General features: G+C 39.6%; 1 protein-coding gene across 4 annotated transcripts in view; it reads left to right on the forward strand.

Moving 5' to 3' along the window:
* The first annotated feature begins 692 nt into the window (after positions 1-692).
* ephb3b (eph receptor B3b) overlaps positions 693-21689 on the forward strand; it is a 65789-nt gene continuing 44792 nt past the window's right edge. For 3 of the 4 annotated variants that reach the window (XM_014974771.2, XM_088005027.1, XM_088005028.1), the window contains exon 1: positions 693-1510. In XM_014974771.2, coding sequence (XP_014830257.1) covers positions 1447-1510 — 64 coding nt within the window. In that variant the 5' untranslated portion in view covers positions 693-1446. The remainder of the gene's footprint in view (positions 1511-21689) is intronic. The other variant, XM_014974793.2, reaches the window with a different exon arrangement.

The following is a 21689-nucleotide window of genomic DNA, read 5'->3' on the forward strand; positions in this document are numbered from 1 at the left end:
CTCCAACGATTGAGGTGAATGTCTAACCAGGTTGCATACAGTAAAGATAGACGCTGATATACGCTATTTTAGACCAAAGGCAAACCTTTATAGGAACTTGATTATGACTTAAAATTGTAAGCGGATTTCGACTGACCGTTTCAGTTACATCCAGTCAATCTCGATGATCTTGGAAACTGAGAATAAAAGTGCTTTAGTTGAAGGAAATAAGCCGAAAGCTCCTCTTTATTAAAATGAAAGGCATCCGCAGGGGGGCGCTGTGTGTCCATTGCTTTAGAGGAGAAACAGCCAAAGTGGCCCGGTACAAATAGATGACGAAAAAAATATATATATATATATATAAAAAGAGCAAACGTACCTTGTGGTTGGCAAAATTTGCAAAATCAAATGATTAAAAAAAAAAAAAAAGCATTAGCATATATATTTAAAAAATAATAATACTATAAATATTTGGGAAAACAGAGAAGGGGATTGATTTCTGATTTCTGTGCTGTGGGAAATGTGTGAGACATATGATAAAAACAGTCAAACAAAATTAGTGAATATGCATAGATTTTGATTTTTAAACTAAAATACTTTTTACTTTAAGACTGAAACTAAGTGATTTTATAGGTTGGCATTTTTTGAGCGCAGCTGCTCACACTGTAACCCCTCCTCTCTCTCTCTCTCTCTCTCTCTCTCTCTCTCTCTCTCTCTCTCTCTCTCTCTCTCTCTCTCTCCCTGTATCTCCTCACACTCCTTATTCCTCCTCTCTCTGGAGCTTCATTCCTGTGCACGATCCGAGCGAGACAGACGGCTTAACGGAGCAGCCAGAAGAGGAAAGATTCGCTCAGGGAATAAATATCTGTGAACTGCGCGGCTGTTTTCTTTACGGGAATACCACTGGGTTGCGGACGCACGTGAGCACCCACATGCTCTTATGGGACCGCTCGACATGGCTCTGATACCTCTGTTCTGACCAGCAGAAAAGAAAAGAAAAGAAAAGAAAAGAAAAAAAAAAAGTATTGTGGAATCTCCCGGAGCAGGTTGTTGTTTTGTAGCAGAATCTCCGAACGGGAATGCTGTCTGGATGGTGACCGCGGACTGGACTACCTGCTCTCCGTCTGTTTACTCAGTGCGCAGGAAAGGGACTGGGAGACTTGCACCCGCTGCCTGCGTGCTCTCTGGTTTAATAGGGCGCTTTGGGGATCAGTGAAAATAACACAAAAAGCGAGAAGGGCTTCTGTTTTTACACATTTTATTCCGAGGCCAGCGCTATTCTCTGCGAACTCTCACCTCTGAGTGTTTTGTTGAATGAGGATAACTCTGAGCCTGGAGCCTCTACGCAGCAACTGGGACTAGGACGGAACTGGGGGTGCGTGGAGCGTTGGGTCACCCCGGGATTGTTTTGTACCTCCACACTCTTCTCAGCCGCGGCTCTGTGTTCATGTCCAAGTTGAGCACTTTATGACAATGGATTACTTTCTGCTCTTATGCAGCCTCTTGGTGTCCGTGGTCTCCGCCGTTGAAGGTAAGATTTTTTTTTTCTGTTCTGTTGGTGTTGTGGTGCGACGCAGGCTCGCCTCTGAGCGTTTTTTTTTTTTTTTTCACCACTCCAAACTAGTATGACCCCGAAAGCTCATCTTGACGCACATTCTCAATTTTTATTGGTTTCAATTCAAAAATTAAAACTAAACTATTATTTTTTTTTTTTCAGAGTAACTGTTTTTGAGGAGTTTGCGCACCTGTGAAGGCAGGCTTCATTCAATATGCAATGGTTATGCCCCAATTAATGCTCACGCCTTCCAATTATACATTATAGATAGACTGTCTTTATATTTTTTGTAAAGATCAGATAGCAATTTGCTTGCTTTTTTTCTTCACTTCAAGGGAAATTAGCTACACACAGCAGGTCTCATCGGGGAGTGGCGGCGGCCTCTCCACCACCAGCCCGCCCCCCACTGCCACTTTCCCTTCAGGTCGGCTGCGTGTATTTTAGGCTTGTTTGCATGTGTGGTCTTTTGACATCTGGACTCCGTATCAGTTTAAGTGTACTTAAAAAAGAGAACAAAGGAAAGAAAAAAAAAAAGTGAAAATACAGCATAAAAAGTTTGGTTCCTGCGAACACTTGAAAAGTTTTCAAAATGTCAAACTTTAGAATGAAAATCAGAATGAGTAAGAAGTTTTACAAAGACCTTGTATGTATATATATATATATATATATATATATATATATATATATATATATATATATATATATATATATATATATAGTAAAACAATATTGATTAGTTATTTACAGTAATTTGCTTCGACAGAGGGACCATCTGTTTTAGCTGAGTCCTCATGTTTTCAGTGCGTAAAATCAATGGGAAACTCAATCTGTCGTTTCTTTAAGCAATCTACTCTCTTTTTCTATTGCTTAGTACCGTTTGGTGCATCTCCCCATGTTACTTGTGAGATATGATAGAAAGAAGGCTGAGAGAAAGGGGCCTGGAGCTTGAACTCTGGATGCTTGGTTTTCAGGCAAGGCGCACATTAGTTTCCGATGCCAGTAGGAAAGTAGGACAGTGGGCCACTGGTTCAGTGAGCACTTCTTTTTCTTTTTCTTTTTTTTAAAATTCTGTTTGTTTCTCGATCTGACTGCACAGCCCACCTGTAAAGTTTATCGTGTGACCGCAAGTGAATTGCGCTTCCATTGACATATTTATGTGTTTTACAATTTGAGACAGGATTGAAGTGCATTCTGAAACCGTTTTGTGAATTAAGCGATGGCTTTACTGTAGCTGTATTTAAACGAGGGGTGTTATTCATAACGTCCCAAGAAAACTTCTCGTGCTGCTTTTGTGAACCTGAGTCTTGTTACTAATTTTTACTGTCGCATTTTCTTAATTTACCCGGACCTGGCAAACAAAAATACACAGAAAAAAACAAACAAACAAACAATGGAACCCCCTTTCTAAAAGAAAAGAAAAAAAAAGCATGAAAAAAGTGTTGATTTCTTAAGCGGCTTGCCATGAGAAAGAACGTTCCCAAATGTATTTTATTGGTCCGTCAAACTTCCTCTGGGCAAAATGTTGGCGATTATTTTCCCTGGGACCCCCTGGCTCCTTCTCTCTGACCCTTGCGGGTCACCGGACCCCAGTTGGGAACCGCTGACTTAAAACACATGGCTTGAGCGAATGAGTGAATTCTTGGGGAGCTAGAAAGGTAGACACAGACGGGCATTATGGGGAATAACAGAAAGAAAGTGATCTCGGTTCGCGCTGCTGCGGACCGTGCTTCGTGTATTTGAACTATTTCGTTATAACAGTCTATTCCCTGCCTGACCTATGCCATAAATTGCACCCGACTGACCAGGTTGAGGATGTTGTTAAGATTTTTAATACGAGCTCATGATTTATGGGCCTCTGCTGGAACTTGTTTCTGGTGCATCATGATCACAACAAGGTCGAGGGAAACAGGAGGAACCGACCGGGGAGCGAAGCGCTTCTCCTCCGGGTCGCCGGGGCACCCAGGGCGACACTTGCGAGGAAATAATTAATGTTTTCCTTCCCCGTGCTGTTTCGTATAATCAGTTGAATTAAATGTAATAATGAAAGCTGGGGTCTTTCATCTTGCAGATGTAGTTTACTGTCTGTAATGCAATTATGACACAATTACACGGAGAGGTTTCGGTAAACGTGGTTGCTTAGGGAAAAAAATAAATAAATTATATGATAATCTAAAAAAAAAAAATAAATCCAAATAATAGGTGCTTTGCTTATAATGTGCCATTTCTCTTTCAATTTGTCTACGCATTGTGCTGAATGATGGGACGTCAAGCTGATTCGTTTTCAAATTAAGGAATCATCTTTTATGGTACTTTTTAGTGCTTTCGTCTCTCTCTCTCTCTCTCTCTCTCTCTCTCTCTCTCTCTCTCTCTCTCTCCCTGTTATTTACTTTTATTTTTTTTACTGGTTTTAATTAGATTACAAATCCACGCCGTTCTCGCTTTGATCAAAGTGCGACGTGGCTTGTTGCGGTGCCCATTAGGGTCAGCGTATTCCTCGGTGGGGAATAGCTGCATGCATGAGGCCTTGGCTTGTTGAACCTTCAGCTGCTGGAAAGCTGAGGAGACAAATTGCTTCGATGACAGTCCGCTGTGGTTGCAGAGGCAGTTTGCTTACCATTCGGTGTAAATTACCTGTGATGGGAGGAGGAAGAAAGTACAACACAAAAAATGTATTAACCAGAACTTAATAACACCCAGGACACTTTGGTACTGCTCCACTTCATGTCCCGCTGATTTATATTTAAAGCCACTAATGCTTGAATTACGGGGAGTTTTGCGCTTTTGTTCATATTTAAGGTTGAAAAAAAAAAAAAAAAAAAAAAAAAAAACTTCAAGTGATGGGTTTTATTCTTAAGTAATATGTGTGTGACCGTAGCTTAATGCGAATTTTAAACTCGGCTTTCTACATTTTATGTCTAAACAAAGACAAACGGACCTTACAGTCACCGCTCAGGATTTCCCCACTCTGTGCCTTTTTTTTTTCCTTCTATTTATGGCTGTTTATTTCGTGGCACGATTACGCACAAGCAGGCCCTTTGTGGCGCATGTTCATGTTTTTATGTGGGTGAGATCACACCTCCGCAGGAGTTTTCTTGTGCCTGTTTTCAATTGGCACATTTCTCATCGAACCCTCCTCACATGATTTATTTCTTTCCTCTCTCTCCCCCCTCGCTCTGACAAGGGATACCCGCCCTGACCTGGCCGTCGACATCGTAAAAAAAAACAAACAAAAAAAAAAAAAAAACTGCGTTTAACATTTAAATTAAGAATATAAAATACAGAGACCGGATGCAACTTCATTAAAGCAATATTTTAAAGGCATACATTTTGTTACTTATCTATGAAACAGACCTAAAAGATACTCAGTAAAACTTAGTCGCTCCTACAATAAGAAATAAAAGATACAATTTAGTTCCAATAGATCATTTGAGGCGTCTCGCTGCTCGCTAAGAACAATTAACCTTTGCAATAAAGAGAGTTAGTGGGGGCCATTTGTCCGGCGTGCTCGCTGTGCCATAAGGCCTCCATGCTTATAGACGCAGGATCAGGCTGTGTGGGCCCTCAGCGGGGCTCACACGAGAAGCTGCTGTGTCAAACTTTTCTCTGGGATCTCCTCTACGTGACATTCAGAGGCAAATTACTGAACAAATGTATTTAGGGTCTCCGTTGGAGTAACAAAGGGAAGTATTAGTGACTGTGGTGGCTATTACAAGGGCTGAGTGGAATTGGGCTAAAGAGGCGTGAAAGTGAATTTGCAAAATAAAAGCAAAGTCATTCAGCCACTTAAACTGATCTATCTATCTATCTATCTATCTATCTATCTATCTATCTATCTATCTATCTATCTATCTATCTATCTATCTATCTATCTATCTATCTATGTTTTAAAAATGTGTCATCACTTACTGTACCTTAAAATATATATATTTGTTTGATTATCGTCCATGCTGTTTGTAACAGTTTGATTTAAGGAAATCACAAAAAAGAGATGAGACACAACAACTGTGCCAGTCTGTCACCCTCGTCAGTGTCCCTTTATACTGAATTCGGCAGGGGATTCGAGCCAGCCATCGGGTCATATGCTATAGACTGACGCCATGTTGAACAGATGTACTTTGACTTAGATTCAGATTGGTGTATGGAGCGTTCTGGGGGGAAAATGGAGGAGTGGATGACGACATTTTGAGGAGCTGGGGCGGGGTGCTGTGGGAGAAGCGCGCTGGTGATGGTGGCTGGGTTTGAGGGGCGGATTTGGGTCATAGGCCCGGAGATCTGCAGCAGAGTTGACAGTCCTTTCAGATCGAGCAGGCATGTAACAAGCGCTCATGCTCACCTACCGATGGTTCATGAATTAAATGGCGACATCGCCACACTGGAATTTCATACGCAGATAATCTGCTGCCATATTCGGCCTGCGGGGGTGTCCGTTCACCTGGGAAAGGATGGTAGAGTAGGACAGTGAGAAAGAGAATGATGTACTCTTTTGTAAATTTTAAGTATTAAACTTTTTAAAAATATATTTTAAATAGTCCTTTCAACAAGATCCCACTGAGTGACCAGTTTTCTCCAGTGTCGTGTAGCATGATGGTTTTGATACACACTCCCTGGTAACTGGCTGAAAGAAGGCTCGGCTGCTCTTTGTTTACTTAAAAGTGTGAAAAAAAAAAAATAGTGTTCTGGGGGACATTTCAGACTGTGAAAATCACAGGCTGTCACTCATATTACAGTAACACTTCTTCAAAGACAGTAGGTCTCTTAAGCAGTGACAAGTTACACACCACTTTATATAGCCCAACAGACTTATCACTTAATATTACCTTGTTACACTCGTGTTTCCTTAAAAGGTGCAGAACTGAAAAAAAGTAATATTACTCTTCTTAATTTATATGATGTTTTTTTAAATGGTTTGTCTATTAAAATAAAAAAAAACCCAATAAATTCATTCTTAAGATAACATTGTTAAAATTGTAATTTTAATGTGATTTTATTTTAGCAGTAGCCTGACTTATTGCTTGTCCGTGTGAGATAAAATACTGTAAATATCTTTTATCTTTTAAATCTATGAAACCTGTGAAACTGGCATTGTTACTCAGAGTAATCATCCTGTCAGAATCTCATAAAACCTTATGGCTATCATAAAGCAGTTGCAAATTACATTTTAGATTCTTAAAAGTACACAGTGGATCGCTTTAGGTAATGATCTGGTTCATCTTACTCTCAATAATACATCTGATTGCAGCATATTTAAATATTGTGCATGTATTACCATTAATTATATGACCTTGTCATTTATGAGGCAGGCATATTTCATCCACACGACGGTGACAAGCTACTGGGTCATCAATCCTACTTAACTAAATGTAGGTTTGAGAAATAAGTCAAATGAATGTGACCAGTGTTTCCAGATTTTGTCACCTTTGTCACTCTATATCAGTATTAATTTACAAACTATTCTTTGTAGTACAAAGTGGCATGAGTGGCTTCCCAAACAGGATTTCCATTGAAGCACTCAAAATTTCAGAGTATGTATACAGTTTTTATGGACGAATCATTTGTGTGACATTTGTTTGGGAAGTCTATCCTGGCATTCAACAGAGGGGCCTTGTGGGATGGCAGGTCTTTGACACCCACTGTTGAGAGCAAGCCTGGGAGGGGGAATGTCTCTGAGCCTGCCCACCATGCACGCACACAGTCTCTGTCTCTCTCTCTGTCTCACACACACACACACACGCACGCACGCACGCACACATGCGCACACACACTGCTGCTGTCTGCAGGCGGCCAAGCAGAATGACAGAGACAGAAAGGAAGAGACACAGACGGAGGGAGTGAAAGAGAGCCAGGGAGAGATTTTGCGCTTGCAGGGAGTGCAAGATGGGTGGTACATCTAAACAGAAGGAGTGTGTTTATTGGTCGGGATACGTAGATAGGGGAGTGTTTTTATGTGTGTGCATTGCTGGGGGTGCAGTGTGTCTGGGTGTCAAGTGAGGAGGATTAAAAAAAGATGTAACGTGATAACTGCATAGAGGGATGGATATACTATTTTAGCATTTATAAATGAAAAAGAAGGTTGGATAATACCAGAGTGACTTTTGTTTTCATTGCAACTGCAGATAATCCACGCACAATTGGCTAGAGAAAACAAACACTTTTAGACTTACATTCCGTCATCTGTGTTTACAATTTAGTGTGTGGGAAAAGAATTAAGTTAGTCGACTTAGTGTACACTTTAGATGTTTATGGTTTTAGTTGAAAAATCAACTTATATTGAAGGTTCCTGTACAAGTACAGATGAAAGGAAGCTACTATAGGCAAGGGCCTTCTCCGAGGTTCTCACCGAAATATATAAACGACTTTCAAAATGCTGGTGAAATGTTCAGCGTAATATTAATGGCCATCAGAGTTGATGTTTTATAGCCCCTGTCTGCACCGGATGCCCATAAAGCGCAGCTGAGATTACCATGTGTCAAACTGTCCAGATTATTACTGAGTTAGTACCTGCTGAGATTTCCACCCACGGCAAACCCACGCCCCATGACCTCCACCCACAGGCCAAGAACTGATCCCCTCATGGAATATTTTTAGGCGGACCTCACATCCCTCGGCAAGTCTTGGTCTTTAACAATAGTCATAAAACAATCAATCTCCTGGGGTCCTTCTAATTCCAGCAGTGCATAAAAATACCATTGAAAGGTGGTGCGTATTTTGTAGAAAAAAAAAATGTGAGTGCAGCTTACCTCTGCTTATTGGCAGATACAAGAAAAGATAACTTTTCCATCATATTTGTATTGGCGTTTTCAACTTGCTTCCTGTTTTCATTTTGATTTATTGACTAGCTTCTCTGGCCCCATTGGAAACAAGCCTCCCCACGCCATGATGTTGCCATGATGTTGCCATGATGTTCCATGTTTCATCATCAAGATTGTATGTTGAGGCGATGTGCTTTCGAAATTGTTTCTCAACCCAGCCCTGGTTGAAATCGATCATTTCTGCAGTGTCTTAAATGTCTATCCTGATGCTACTTGTTCAGTAATGTCTGCTAGCAAACCTCTGCTTTAATGCTAAAGCTGAAGTGCACACAACTAGAATCTATTTACTAATTTGGTAACTTCTAAAGAAAATTGGTTGCAGTAGTTTGTGTTAATAGGTATCACATTTAAGGTGCTAAATGTTTTTGACAATACACTTTTTTGAATGAATACCAGGTTTCCCTTTGCTTCCGCTTGACTTTCGTGTTCTACTATGGGCTAGTGTATAACACGGGTTTATGGTTGTAATATGACAGAATGTTGAGGGGTATGGATTCTTTTTCTAGACACTGAATACTGTTGAGACTCACAAGTGGAGAATGTTCAAAGCATAACCACAGCACATAAGTTATGTTAGGGACCTCTCTTTAGCACCCCTGCCAGTCTGCAGATAAAGGTTTTGCATGTTGGATCCGCACTACCGAGAATGGACACATGACAACTATTAGGCTGTGTGACACAGACTCAAAGGGTGGAGCTCAAAAGAGTAGATTTCTCCTTCCAGCAGCTTTTCAAACTCAGTTCCTCCTACTGTTTCTTTACGAGCCTCAGACTCTTGTAACAAATTTCTGCCAACGGAGCAGAAAGAGATCTTTGATATTTTTATTTAAAAAGGGCCCATTACATCTGTGTGGAGAGAGTGGACACAACTGTAAAACACTGAGGCTTGAGGGGAATTACCTGGTTTCAGCCTCTTCTGGTCTTGTAAAATGTAAAAAAAGAGAAATGAAGGAAATAGAATGCAGAAAAGGTAGTCTTTTTTTTGTTGAATTGAACCATAGCCGGGTGGTTAATAACTCAACATTTTTGAGGAAACCGGCTTAGCTCCAGGCCTTATTCCTTTTAAGAAAAGAGAAGCAACTTTTGTGCATTTTTAAATGGAGAGCCTGAGTCAGCTTGTGTGTGAAGGTTGTTACTTTTTTTTTTTTTTTAAATAAAGAGCTTTGGTATCAGCTAAAATGATGGGCTTAAATGTCTGTGAAAATTAACAGCAATTTCTGTTTGAGAGAAAAAGTTGCTCAAATGGTCAATATTTTTTCTTTGTGCGTTGAACTGTGTGAAAGCGGTCCTGTTCATGTTGAGTTTGGCTTTTGCAGAAGGAGGCTGATACACTCGCCATGCTTCTTATCCTCTGTGTCAAAAACACTTTACAGCTGCACTTCATGTGCACTTCAAAAGACCTTCAGGGAAGAAGAACTCTTTCCTATTCAGTAAAATTTTTCATCATTTTTCTTCTGGTTTTTCTCAGTAACAGCAACAGGTTTAACCCAGACCCATGTTCCATTATCAACAGTTCAGCAGATTCCCCCGAACTTCCTAAACACACTCCTCTGCTCAGCTCACCCCAGGCAAATCCAACACATTTCAGTGGCAGCGGGACCAATCACACGCAACCTTTGTGAAGATATTTACATAATCCCCATGGTTCCACCACAACCTTCCTCAGAAGCTGCCCGCTGCGAAGAGCATTTATTTAACCTCAGCCAGGGTTGATGTGAAGCCTAAGTGACATTGTAACTTTAAAGGCTTAAATATGTGTACAGCTTAGAGGACAATATAAAGGATGTCTAAGCACCTAAACATCACATTTGGAGGCTAGCATTTCAGAAGGGCAATGCAGTAATTGTAAAGATGTTGCTTTTTATCTAGAGAGTCCTACCGCCTGTCCAGTAGACTGAGATGAAAATTAAAGATGTATGTGTGAAAGAGATAACCCCCTGTTTTTAGTTGCAAATAGAGGTCGGATTAATTCATTACTATTAGTTTTACAAAATCAGAACTGTCTATCAACTACTGATTAAGAAGATTCCCATTGCGTTGCAGTATTTCCACCCCTTGAACTTGATCAAATTTGGTCAAGTGAAACAAGAAAACTGGCCAGATTTGTTAGAAAAATAGATCAGCACAGAGCAGTTTCTAAAGAATGCCTGTTAGGATCTGCAAGATACTTGAGACTGGAGTGGAGGTTCACCTTTCAGGAAGGTAACAGCCCAACCATACAACCAGAGCTACAATGGAATGATTTAGGGAAATGTATATATACATATAAGTTACAAAAAATCCAATCCAACCTAAGACTTGAAAGCCAATGTACAAATATGATCTTCATGCTAACCAACTGAGATATAACCATTGCACATTGTGAAGAAGAATGAGGAAAAGTGCCTTCAGTGTGCAAAGCAGATAGAGAGATACCTCAAAAGACAAGAAGCTACAATTGTAGGAAAAGGTGATTCTAAAGTATTAACTCAGGAGTACAGATAAACGCATGCCACAATTTCTCATTTGCAATTATTTTGGAAAACCACTCATAATTCATAATTTTGTTGTTTTCTCAGTGTATTTCTATATTTGTTGAACATGGTCCTTGTTAGCTCCTTTTTTTATTCAGATAATGTGAACCACATTGAGCTAGATGAAAGTGCTGGGCTATATTGATTTACCCCCTCCATTTGTGCCAAGTCAGACTATAAACAGCTTCTCTTTCCCCTTTCACACTCGATGGGAGTCCCTCCTGACCTCTCATTTCCATCTCGAACACACGTCTAACTCAAACGAATAATGACAGTTGCTTAATTGCTCAACCGCACAAATGTATGCACAAATTACCTCCAAACATTACACATTTATTCAGACCCTCTAAAAATCTTCACCCTTGCAACCTCTCGTTGGGGTCAGAGCGCAAATCACCAGTCATTCACAGCTCAGCTAATGAATCAATCAGCTGGCTCTGTTCTTTTTATTTCTGTCAGACCCAATCGATCTTCCTCCCTGTCTTGCCAGAGCAGCAGGGAAGCGCGAGGATTGAGAGAAGAGGAAGGGGTTTGAAACATCTAGGCAGTGCATAGACCCCCTTATTTTCTGTCTGCTTTGGTTTCACAGAAACGTGGCATTTTTTGAAGTTATGTGGCAGTATGCAAGAAACGGTGCAAACAGAAAAGATCAGAAAAGACATCTTCTAAAGTTTTCCTAACTCTTTAGCTAAAGTCACATGTCTCATAACTCTAGATTGCATCAATATCTGATCAGAAGATGCAAAGTTTCATCTGTGTTTTATCTTTGCTATGATGCCTATAGTACTCCACCCTTCCACGGAGTTTATGGGTGAAAGAATGAAGGACGGGTAGATATTCTAAAAAAAAAAATAAAGTCAAAAATAATTTTGAAGGCTGTGATTGTGAGATCTGTTTGAGGAAAGAAATTGCAATGCAGCGTGTTACCAACACAGAGGCCCAACTCTTGGCCTGGAAAACAAAGTTTCCTTCCACACAATTGGACCTGAAATGTAAGATCTACTGTTCTCTACCAATGCCTTTTACTACCCACAGTCTTTAACTTGCACAACCTCTCTGCTCACAAATCATACATACAGGCTTTGATTCAATATAAACTGAACCAATTTTTGGCTTTTACAGCCATCCATCCATTTTCTATGCCCCTTTAATCATTGCAGAGATGCACCAGGCTAGGACGGCATACACCTTTCACAGGTCACCAGTCTATCAGTTATACACTGTGAGCTATAACAAGGGATAGGCAGATGAGGCAAAAAAATATTAATTGAACAAGTGAAAAGAGCAAAAGAGCAAGCCATCCTTTTTGCCACATAGTTCAAAACTACCTTAGCTTTTGAAAAATGTGAAGGTTTGAGCATCGTCTCATATCAGAATGACTTTGGTCACCATAACTTTACTTGTATAGGATGTCAGTTTACTTTTTACTCAAATGGTAATAGATTTTCTTGGGCTTAACACTGGGATACATCTGGGGTAATTGAATTAAACTAAAAAGATATCCTATAAGCATTTTCTGAAGGTAAGGCTTTATAGTCTGTCAGTTTGGATTGATCTACACAACCTTTAGCTATGCTAAAATCCCAATCCTGACAGTAAGCAGGTAGGAGACAGGTGATATTGTTACTGTCTAGTACTTAATTAGATCTTCAGTGTCAATATACCTCTGCTTGTTATGTGCCTGGAGAGAAAAGGTAGCAGCTCAAAGCTGTGGGATACATATATATCAGTTCCACACATTCTAGTGGCTGCAACTGTATTCTTCATCTCACAAAAGCCAAATGGCACTCAATATACAGGAAAGGGAAACAAAAGAAAGTTCAAAGACCAACACTTACATGACAGGTTTGGTGTACGCTTTTAACGTCATTGTTGCCCTAGGCTTTTTATTAAGAAAAAAAAAAGTGCGTTCCCCAGCTGTCAGCTTGGACAATGTGAAAGATTAGCTTTGAAGAAATGGTTGAAAAGAAAAAAAACAATAAGCAGATGGTTCACAGTTGCCTGTAACTTAAGATGCTGCTCTAGGTGGAAGAGGGTGTCTAAGTGTGAGTTGCAAGGGGATGTCTTGGTTTAAAATGGTGAGGCAAATGACTTAGAGTGTGAAAACAATCGACAAACACATGAAAGTGCAAGCGAGAACACATACGGGAGTCAGATAACCCCTGGGCAGATGGGAATGCTCAGGCGAACATAGGTTGATTTGGTGTGTGTGCGTGTGTGTGTGCGTGTTTATGGCAACAGTGTTAGAAACAGGTATACAAAAGCACTGCCTCCTTTGACACTTCTGGCCTTTGTAAATCCTCCAGGGTCCGGAAACTAAAAGGGTGGTGATGATTAGAAATTCAATTTAGCATGCTATCAATCAATCCCACAAAGACAGACAGGATTGCTGCCTATTGCCCATCCTTAAACCAGATTGGGCTGGTGTCTCATGGGATTCACACCCTTTTTTCACGCTTTGTTAATTAAGCGACCAAGCTGCCCCTGCACTTACTTATTTATGAATCTTGGCTTCGACCCCTACCACTTGCCCCCCACCCCCAATTAGTCTCTCACTAATGGCTCTGCTTCCAGACAATTTTTAGACCCTATTTTGTCAATGTGCACCACCAAAGTGTAACACCCAATTTGACCTTGACGTTACACAACTCACGCTGCCTGGTGTTGTGTTTCTGTGGTACTGGATAAAGTGCCCCCACATGGGATAATGAGGCCACACTTTAAAAAAAATCTATATCCATTGCCATCTGTCTGAGGAATTCTTCACCTGTTCATTAGGCTAAGACCAGAGCAGCCTGGATGTGTTGAGCCATGACAGCCATAGAATACTAAAGTATATTTAAAGAAACACAATGTATTTGTCATGGGAGTGAAAAGGGGCTTTTTTTTTAACATAGCCATGATTTTATTCACTTTATTGATTCACTTACTTTAAGCAAAGCTTTTTCAGTAGCATAATTCTGTATCTTGTGCCAACCTCAAATCTAGATACTTCAAAAGCATTTTTTTTTTTCATTTCATTCACTAATAAAGTCACCATTTTGGGCGACTGTCTTTATTCAGTGGGGCCTTGTGTGGTGTGGTTTTGGAATCCGGTAAACAGCGGTCCAGAGTCAGATACACAGACTAAAATCTCTAAGGACTCAGTTGTATTCCAGGCTGGTTCAAGTGACTAATTGGGTCAAGGCTGATCCACACCCTGAGCTTTACTTACCCTGCCTGTTTCACTTCGACCAACAAGTGGTTCTGCAAGTCTGTGTACTTATCACTAAGAGACAGCCGAATAATATTTTTGGTGCTTCCTGTTTCCCGTCTCCTCTTATAGAAGAAAACAAACATTTAGCTCATTCTGTATTATTTTCTTTTAAGCTTTGATAACACGGATTTTCACCTACCCACCCCAAAGCATGGACATACTTTTGATGTTTGGTGTCATTGTAGTGGAGTATTATTCTAACATTTTAATGAATATGCCTAATTTAGGTCTTTCAATACACTCAGTGATACCTGTGTGACAGATGTTTATGGCTTAGATCCAGGGAAACATCTGCATGCATAAATGTGCATTTTCTGTCAGCATGTTAATCAATGCATGCCTGGCTGCCCTGTGGCTAGTGTGTGAAAGTGAAGGTGGTGGATAACTGGTGACACCCCACTCCCTCTAAACTGCTAGTTTTAGTTACACATCAATAAAGAGTGAATAATACATTAACTGTGGTAGCCTACATCTTTCCTTCATACCTCAAAGGAAATAAGAGGATGAAAAGATAGGAACAATTATAAACTGAAAAAAGACTATCTTTGCTCTAAATTATCAAAGATTATTCACCCAAACAATTAAGTTTTAGCCTTACTCATTTTAGACTCTGCTCATTGTCTTCCTTGTTTTGACAAACACCCAGTGTCTTCCTTTGAGATCTACTCTGGTGCATCAAGATGCATTTATATGACACAGGAGGAAATGAATAATCTTTTGGCCTTGGGATTGTTGGACTTCCTTGTCGTGAGGATCGTTGACAATTATAGGTGACATGTGTTTCCGTTTGTTGTTTTTACAGTTAGAGGGAAAAAAAAAAGTCCTCTCTCTGTTCCATTTTATGCACGGTGTGTGAATTTTCTGCATTCTGGCACTTAGCTCCCTGCCACTTGTACATGTGTAAGTGCGTATATGCTATGTGTGTCCTTATCAGCCTTTGCAAGAAAGACTAACTGCAGCCTGATTTATTCCTTCTCTCTCCTGTGTTGCTGTCGGGGGCTCTCTGTGTGTCATGCCAATGCACAGAGGTCTTTATGTAATTGCAGTGGGCCTCCAAAAGCCCCCTGCCATATGGACCCCAGCAGCCTTGGATCTCTGTCTGTCCATCCGTCAATTACTTTTAATTGCCCAGAGCCAGGATTCTGTGCTGTGGCTATCTATTGAGGGGGTTCTCCATAGGTTAAATACATTAATATGTAATAAGGTTTGGGACCCCAGCAATCCCTGACCATGAGATTGACCAGATAATGCTGAGCTGGGCTAAAAACACTGTAGGATGTCAGGGCTGTTATAGTCTGGTTATAGTCTGGCCTTCATTCCCCAATTTGCTAGTGATTTACATTCCTTTTTAATCGAACAGTTTGGTTATTTATTTGCAACTTTTTAAACATAAACATGGATTGGATTAAGAAATAATATATCTTATTTATTTCTGTTCATTCCAAACCTAGATAAAGCACAAGAGTTTCTCTAAAGTTGAAATATTCAAAAAGCCTGTGATCATCTGGGGGATTTAGTAAAATGGACATGGTAATAGATGAGAAAGAAATAATTACCTATCCTTTCAACTCCCAAATGGCCCAATAACCAATCCCACATGTTATTTTTCAAAACTATGATTTTATTCTGCATTAGCACTTCTTGTCCACAAACAGAAATTTTAGTTAAAAAAAACCTGACGCATTTGAAAATTGAGATATTTTTAAACTTCAGTGTATGAAAATGTAGATATATAATTTTTTGTGCATACCCACTGCCAGTTTCTGTGCATGTAACCACAACAATAGGTTGGTTTCATGTCTTTTCCCCCACATTTGGCTTGCTGTGTTATATGATTGAGAGGAACAAGTTAACAGTGTAACAGAGAAGTACAAGGTAAAGTGGTGTCAATGGTGCATTAGCATTGCTTTACTAATACCCTCTGTTTCCAGCTCCTTAGTAAACAGCTTCTGGCTGTCCTCAAAGTTGCTACAAGTCTCTAAATGACAATGCCATTAAAACCAAATAATTGGACATGTGTATTTAATTGTTTGGAATTACAAATTAACTTCCTGGTCTCCATTCTTCTTTTTTTATGTTACAGTTGCAACTCTTTATCTAGGCTTGGAATGAGCAGAAGAAAAGCAAAATTGACATTCTTTATTTGGTTGTTGTTTTTGTTTTTGTTGTTTTTAATCTTATCAACTTCTGACCTAAAAGAAGTCACAATACATTATTTGTTTTAAACACGTGCAATACAATTTCTACCTTTAGAACATTGACTTTGTTTAGAGACAATGTTAAAAAGCTTTATGTTGTTAATATTGAAATTAATGCTGCCTGCAGTTGTACCATTGCTGTTAGCATTTTAGTATTTCTGCATCCTTATTCCAAGTTGTATTCCAGAAAAGACTAGAACTGCACTGATGAGAAGATGTTACAGAAAACATAAAATACAAACATACGCTAGTTGTTCATTTTTATTAATACTACAAAAAACTCTCTGCATTTTCTACCCTTTTCTACGTACTGGTTCTTCACAGGGGATTTTAGTTACCAAAGAAACAAAGTCCATTTGCACAGAGAACATCTAACAAGTCATTACAGCAGCCAAGTGTAAGATTAATTAACTCAACAGTGATTAAGAATAGATGCCCAACAAGGAGAAGAGGAGAGGTAAAGATAGCATGATACACAGCATCCACCTAAAACATATCAGCGTGATTAATATCAGCAAGCCATTAGCAGATAGGTAGTGTTGGAAAAAGAACTCAAAGTAATTATCGTGTCTCCCCCTCACCTTTTACTTTAAAAAATTAATGTTTCCAAATAATAAATAAACACTTATTTCACACCACTAACCTGAGTTTTAATGCCCGGAAAATAAATAAATAGAAAAAAAAAACAAAAAAAAAAACTCTTTTTTTTGTTTTTGTAAAAACTTACCATACAGCTGTTTATCATCATAGGCTATAAAATGTTGCTCATGTAAAGAAAAAAAAAAGAAAGAAAAAAAAAAGATTGTGCTGCCAACGTATGCAAAAAGAAGCTGCAGTATGGCGGTTTTGCAGGGCAGAAACATTAAGTACTCCAGTTAAAAGTTTAAAAGGTGGCTAGATATTTAAAGCTAAGAAACCCACATCAAGGAAGAAGGAAGGGATCAAGATAAATGGGAGCAGTAGCCATATGTATAAAAGGGAGAGCCGGTCATAAAAGTAAGAACAAAGAGACACTGACAAGAAAGAAAGGAAGCATTTGGGAAAGAGAAAGAATAGAACCATGTGAATAATGATGCATAGTCGCCCTTTGTAGATGTTTGGTCTTGAAAGGATGAAATGGTTAAGTGCATCTTGGTATTTTTTTAAATTTTTATTTACGGTAACCTTTATTTTACCAGCATAAAAAAAAAATTTCCTCTTTGTCAACGAAGTCCTGACCAAGAGGTAGCAACAAATACAACAGAGGAAAAATAGAATAACATAATTAATTCTTTTCCTGTTGCATTGCATTTGCGTGCAATGCTTCCTTTCTTAAAATCAGGTCCTGCTATTCTACTTAGAAACAAATTTTTTTCCACATATAAAGACAAAAAAGAAGGCACTCTGACATAGTTACAGTAAGGGTGTGTACCTTCACGGACACTGACCTGGTTGGCTGCATTCTTTACTTTAACTGTCCCACAGTCCCTTTTGTTTTTTTTTTTTGTCTGAAAAGCCAATGGCACGGAAAGCAGGTAAAGTCTCACAATACCTGTGTATGCATAAAGAGCTGATGTAAGAGGCACCAGCCAGCCGGGCTTTGCAAGTCATTTTCTTCTCTTATTCCCTCTTTAGAAAAAAAAAAAACAGCACAAAAAAGTGAGCTGTGACAATATTTATTTGATCACAGGGTGGAGCATAATTACTCATCCACTAAAATTTCTGAAACTTTTGTTTTTCACACAGGCAAAGGTAAAGTGAAATAATTGGTGATGAAAACTTCCTTGATAATTAACCTGCAGTGTCTTCATAAATCATTAGTTCTTGCTCAATGAGCCAAAAGATAGCTTTTAGTGTATTTAGTTGCAATCTATGCTAATCGCTAGTCCCATTCTCCCAGATGTGATATTTTGTTTATAATGTCTGTTCAAGTTTCCAAGGAGAAAGAGAAATTAAACAAGCAAACCTCAAAGACTGTTGGTTTCTACCACCACAGTATTTTTTTGTAAACTATTTTAAAGTAATTGGAAGCCACTGGCATGTGGAAAATGTGGACCGCATTGGGGCTTTGCCCCTTGCTGCAGTCACAGGGGCAGCTGTTCCGGGCTGAACAGGAAGTAACCATCTTTTATTAGATTAAACACAATCATTACACACTGCCCTGGAAGTGCATTGCAAGGTGAGCTGATACGTTGGCAGATGGCTGTGTTAGCAGAGGATGTATTAAGTGAAACAATGGCCCAGCGATGCAGAGGCACAAATACACCATGAGAGTCAAAGAAATTTAAAAGCCATGTGTTTGTGAGAGACTGTGTCTGTGGAAACAAAGTGGCAAAGCTGTGTGCTAAGCCCCTTTTCTTGTGGTGCTCAGGCATTGAAAAACCCACGGCTTTTGTTCAATGGATTTTTCTAGCTCTTTCTAGGCTATACCCCCTGTGAACTAGTAGGATTTGCATGTTTGCGTGTGTGTGTGTGTGTGTGTGTGTGCGTGTGTGTACGTGTGCACGCATGTGTATGTGTATTAATAACATGTCTACTTTTTATTTGTATCTATTAAGTATAATGTGTGTGCCTTTGCATTATGAGAGTATATTGTAACAGCTTGTTTAAGCTTTGATTGTTGAGTCAGCCATTGCTGACAAAATAGTCTGAAACCTGCTATTAAAGCAGTTGTAGCTATTTACGCACAATGCAGCTGCCCAGGCAACACCGCAGAGCTTCTCAAACAAAAACTGTGCATTAGTGTGTATTTTAGTGGATGTTTATATTTCCTTTTACTTCTGAGATCCACTAATCGGCAGCTTCCAACCATACAAGCAAATATTCATGCGCACAGGTGAATGTGCGCGTACACATGCAAACACCGCTTTCAGCGTCAATAAAACGATTCCGCTGCAATTCATACGGAAGTCCCCTAGGACAGTTGCTGCGATCAGCCTCATGTACGAGTTTGGCCCGGGAGTCTGTGCTTCTTTCTTCCAGACAGTCTTTTACCAAAGCAATTGAGCTGTTATGAATGGATGCAGTGGAGCAAGGTAACACTGGAGAGGATGGAAAAAGAGAAAAGTGAGGAAAGGAGAGAATGGCTGGGAAGAACTGGGGAAAGGACAGCGGTGATGTAGACAATGGCTCCCTGGACTGCAGTAAAGCAATGAGCAAAAACACTTCCCAACAGGCTTCATGTTGAATCCACACACCGCAGGCAAACACATGAACGTACAGAGGACACTGTGGATGTCTCTGAAGGTCTAAATGCATGTCAGCATGCCAGAAACACGGTGGCACGGAAAGGAGAGCAGGAAAAGTGGGAATACGAGAGACTGTGTATAGGCTCTTCATCCTCCTTTTCTTTCCTGTGTTCTCTCCTCCCTTCCTCTCCCTCCTTTGTTACCTCACTCACCTGTCAATCGTTTTGTGGTTTTTGTCCCGTCTTACCCTCTTTCTCTAACTTGTCTCTTATTTTCGTTTTACTGTTCCTCCTCCACTTTTTTTTCTTTGTGTTTCTTTTCAGTTGTTTTTGAGAAAGCCGTGGTAGCCACACCCAAAGCTCCGAATAATTACCTAATTGTTTTTATCTCTTGTTTATCCCTTGTTTTTATGCCACTCCCTACGCATCTTGAAAAACAAGAATATTAGGTTATTTCCTTTGTTGAAATGAGAGGGTCTGTGCTGAAAGCATTGGGGATGGGACGAAATGCTGGGCCTCTATTTACGTAATATTGATAATCCATATTTTTTTGTTTGTCTCTCATTGCACTATTCAGTTGGTTTTAACCTGTGGCCGCCTTGTGAAAACAGTTGAAGCCACCATTTCTGGGTCCAGAAATGAAAATATATTTTTTTCCTAAAAGTCGTTTTATGTTTCTATTTTTTCTTATTTTTTGGGAAACTCTGAGACATATTTATGTGGAGATAATATAAAACATATTAGATGGAGGTTCATTTTGTACACTTCCACTCTGGCATTCTGTAATAGAATCCAGAACAAAAGTGGAAAAAATGTCCCCTTTTTTGGCACTAGTGGCCCTTATTAAACAGTAATTTGACAGGAAACAGTGTGGAGAGAAAAGACGGAGACTAGGAATTTATCTAGGCCAACGGGATGGAGGACTATAGCCTCTGAAGAAGGTGTGCCTGCTCCTCCAACTTAGTCACACAGTGTCCCAAAGAATAGACATATGAAGGGTTATCCCATATGCGTCTCTCTTACCATGTAACTTCAAATTTTAAAACAAATCATGCCTGAGAGGAAAGGGTAAACATTGCTAAAGAAAACACAGGCTACAACTCTTGTGTAAATTCTTAGTCTAGCACTGCTTTATCTGTGATCAGGATCCTCTGTTGAATTAGATGCAGCAAACGTCAATATCACTGCCACCTGCAAGCGAAGCGGAGCTTTTTCAGCACATTTCACTGGAATCACTCGCGCTATGATTGCAGAAGTCTTTCAGATGCACAGGAAAAATATATGAGTTGAAGAAATATTTGTGGTAGCAGGATTGGGGACTTAGTTTTTCACAAAAAAATGTTGCTTAACATCTCCTCACATGAGCTTGATGCATCATTACACGCCCATAAAATAAGACCATGCAGTATTTTTTCGCATGAGTCATTCTTTCTTCATATGCTGTTGTGTGAGACGCAGAATCACTTGCTGTCACTAAGAAAACACTGGTTTATTTTTTTTTTTTTATTCTCCTTGTAGGAGTATCATTGGTTAGACGATCAGGATAATGAAATGTTTTCATTCAGAGTCAGGCATGGATTCTGCACCAGTGTGAGTAGGAGGAGATTAAGCCAAGATGTCAGGGTAAATTGAGGCCTGACAAAACCGCCGTCGACTGACATGATGTTCTAAATTTGACTTGGAAGGTGTTAGGAGGAAGTCGTGACACTCACCTGTCAGTTTTAGGTGCACCACTAATACCTGAACTAAACTGAGGTGTTAGGTGAATTTTTGTGCGCAGACAGACCTACACTGGCACTGTGTAAATAGACCTTTCATATATGCATGCCGTGCAGCAACTCTAGTTAATTGAAATTTCATAGGATTTAAAATTTGATTTTAAATAAGACTGTTATTTAAGTTAAATGCTTATTTCAAGAGTAATTAAATAATAGTTCACACTTTTTGTGACCTCTGAGGCACTTGGTTTCTCTGTACCGCCTTACGTTATTCTTATCAGATTGGGAGCTCTGGAGTGTCATTTGTTCATTAACGCTTTCCACAGAGGAGCCACTGAAGCAGGCCGCATATCAAAGAGTATCAACACTGTTTTATCTGAGTAAATGGCTCTGCTGCCCCTTTTATGTTTCCTTTATGGATGAACATATAATGAGGCACAGACGAACACCAGTAACAAGCTTTGAATAAATAAAAATTTATTCAGGAGAGATATA

Source organism: Poecilia mexicana, unplaced genomic scaffold (genome assembly GCF_051168715.1).
Source record: "Poecilia mexicana isolate PSO_F unplaced genomic scaffold, ASM5116871v1 scaffold_4, whole genome shotgun sequence".
Lineage (NCBI taxonomy): Eukaryota > Metazoa > Chordata > Actinopteri > Cyprinodontiformes > Poeciliidae > Poecilia > Poecilia mexicana.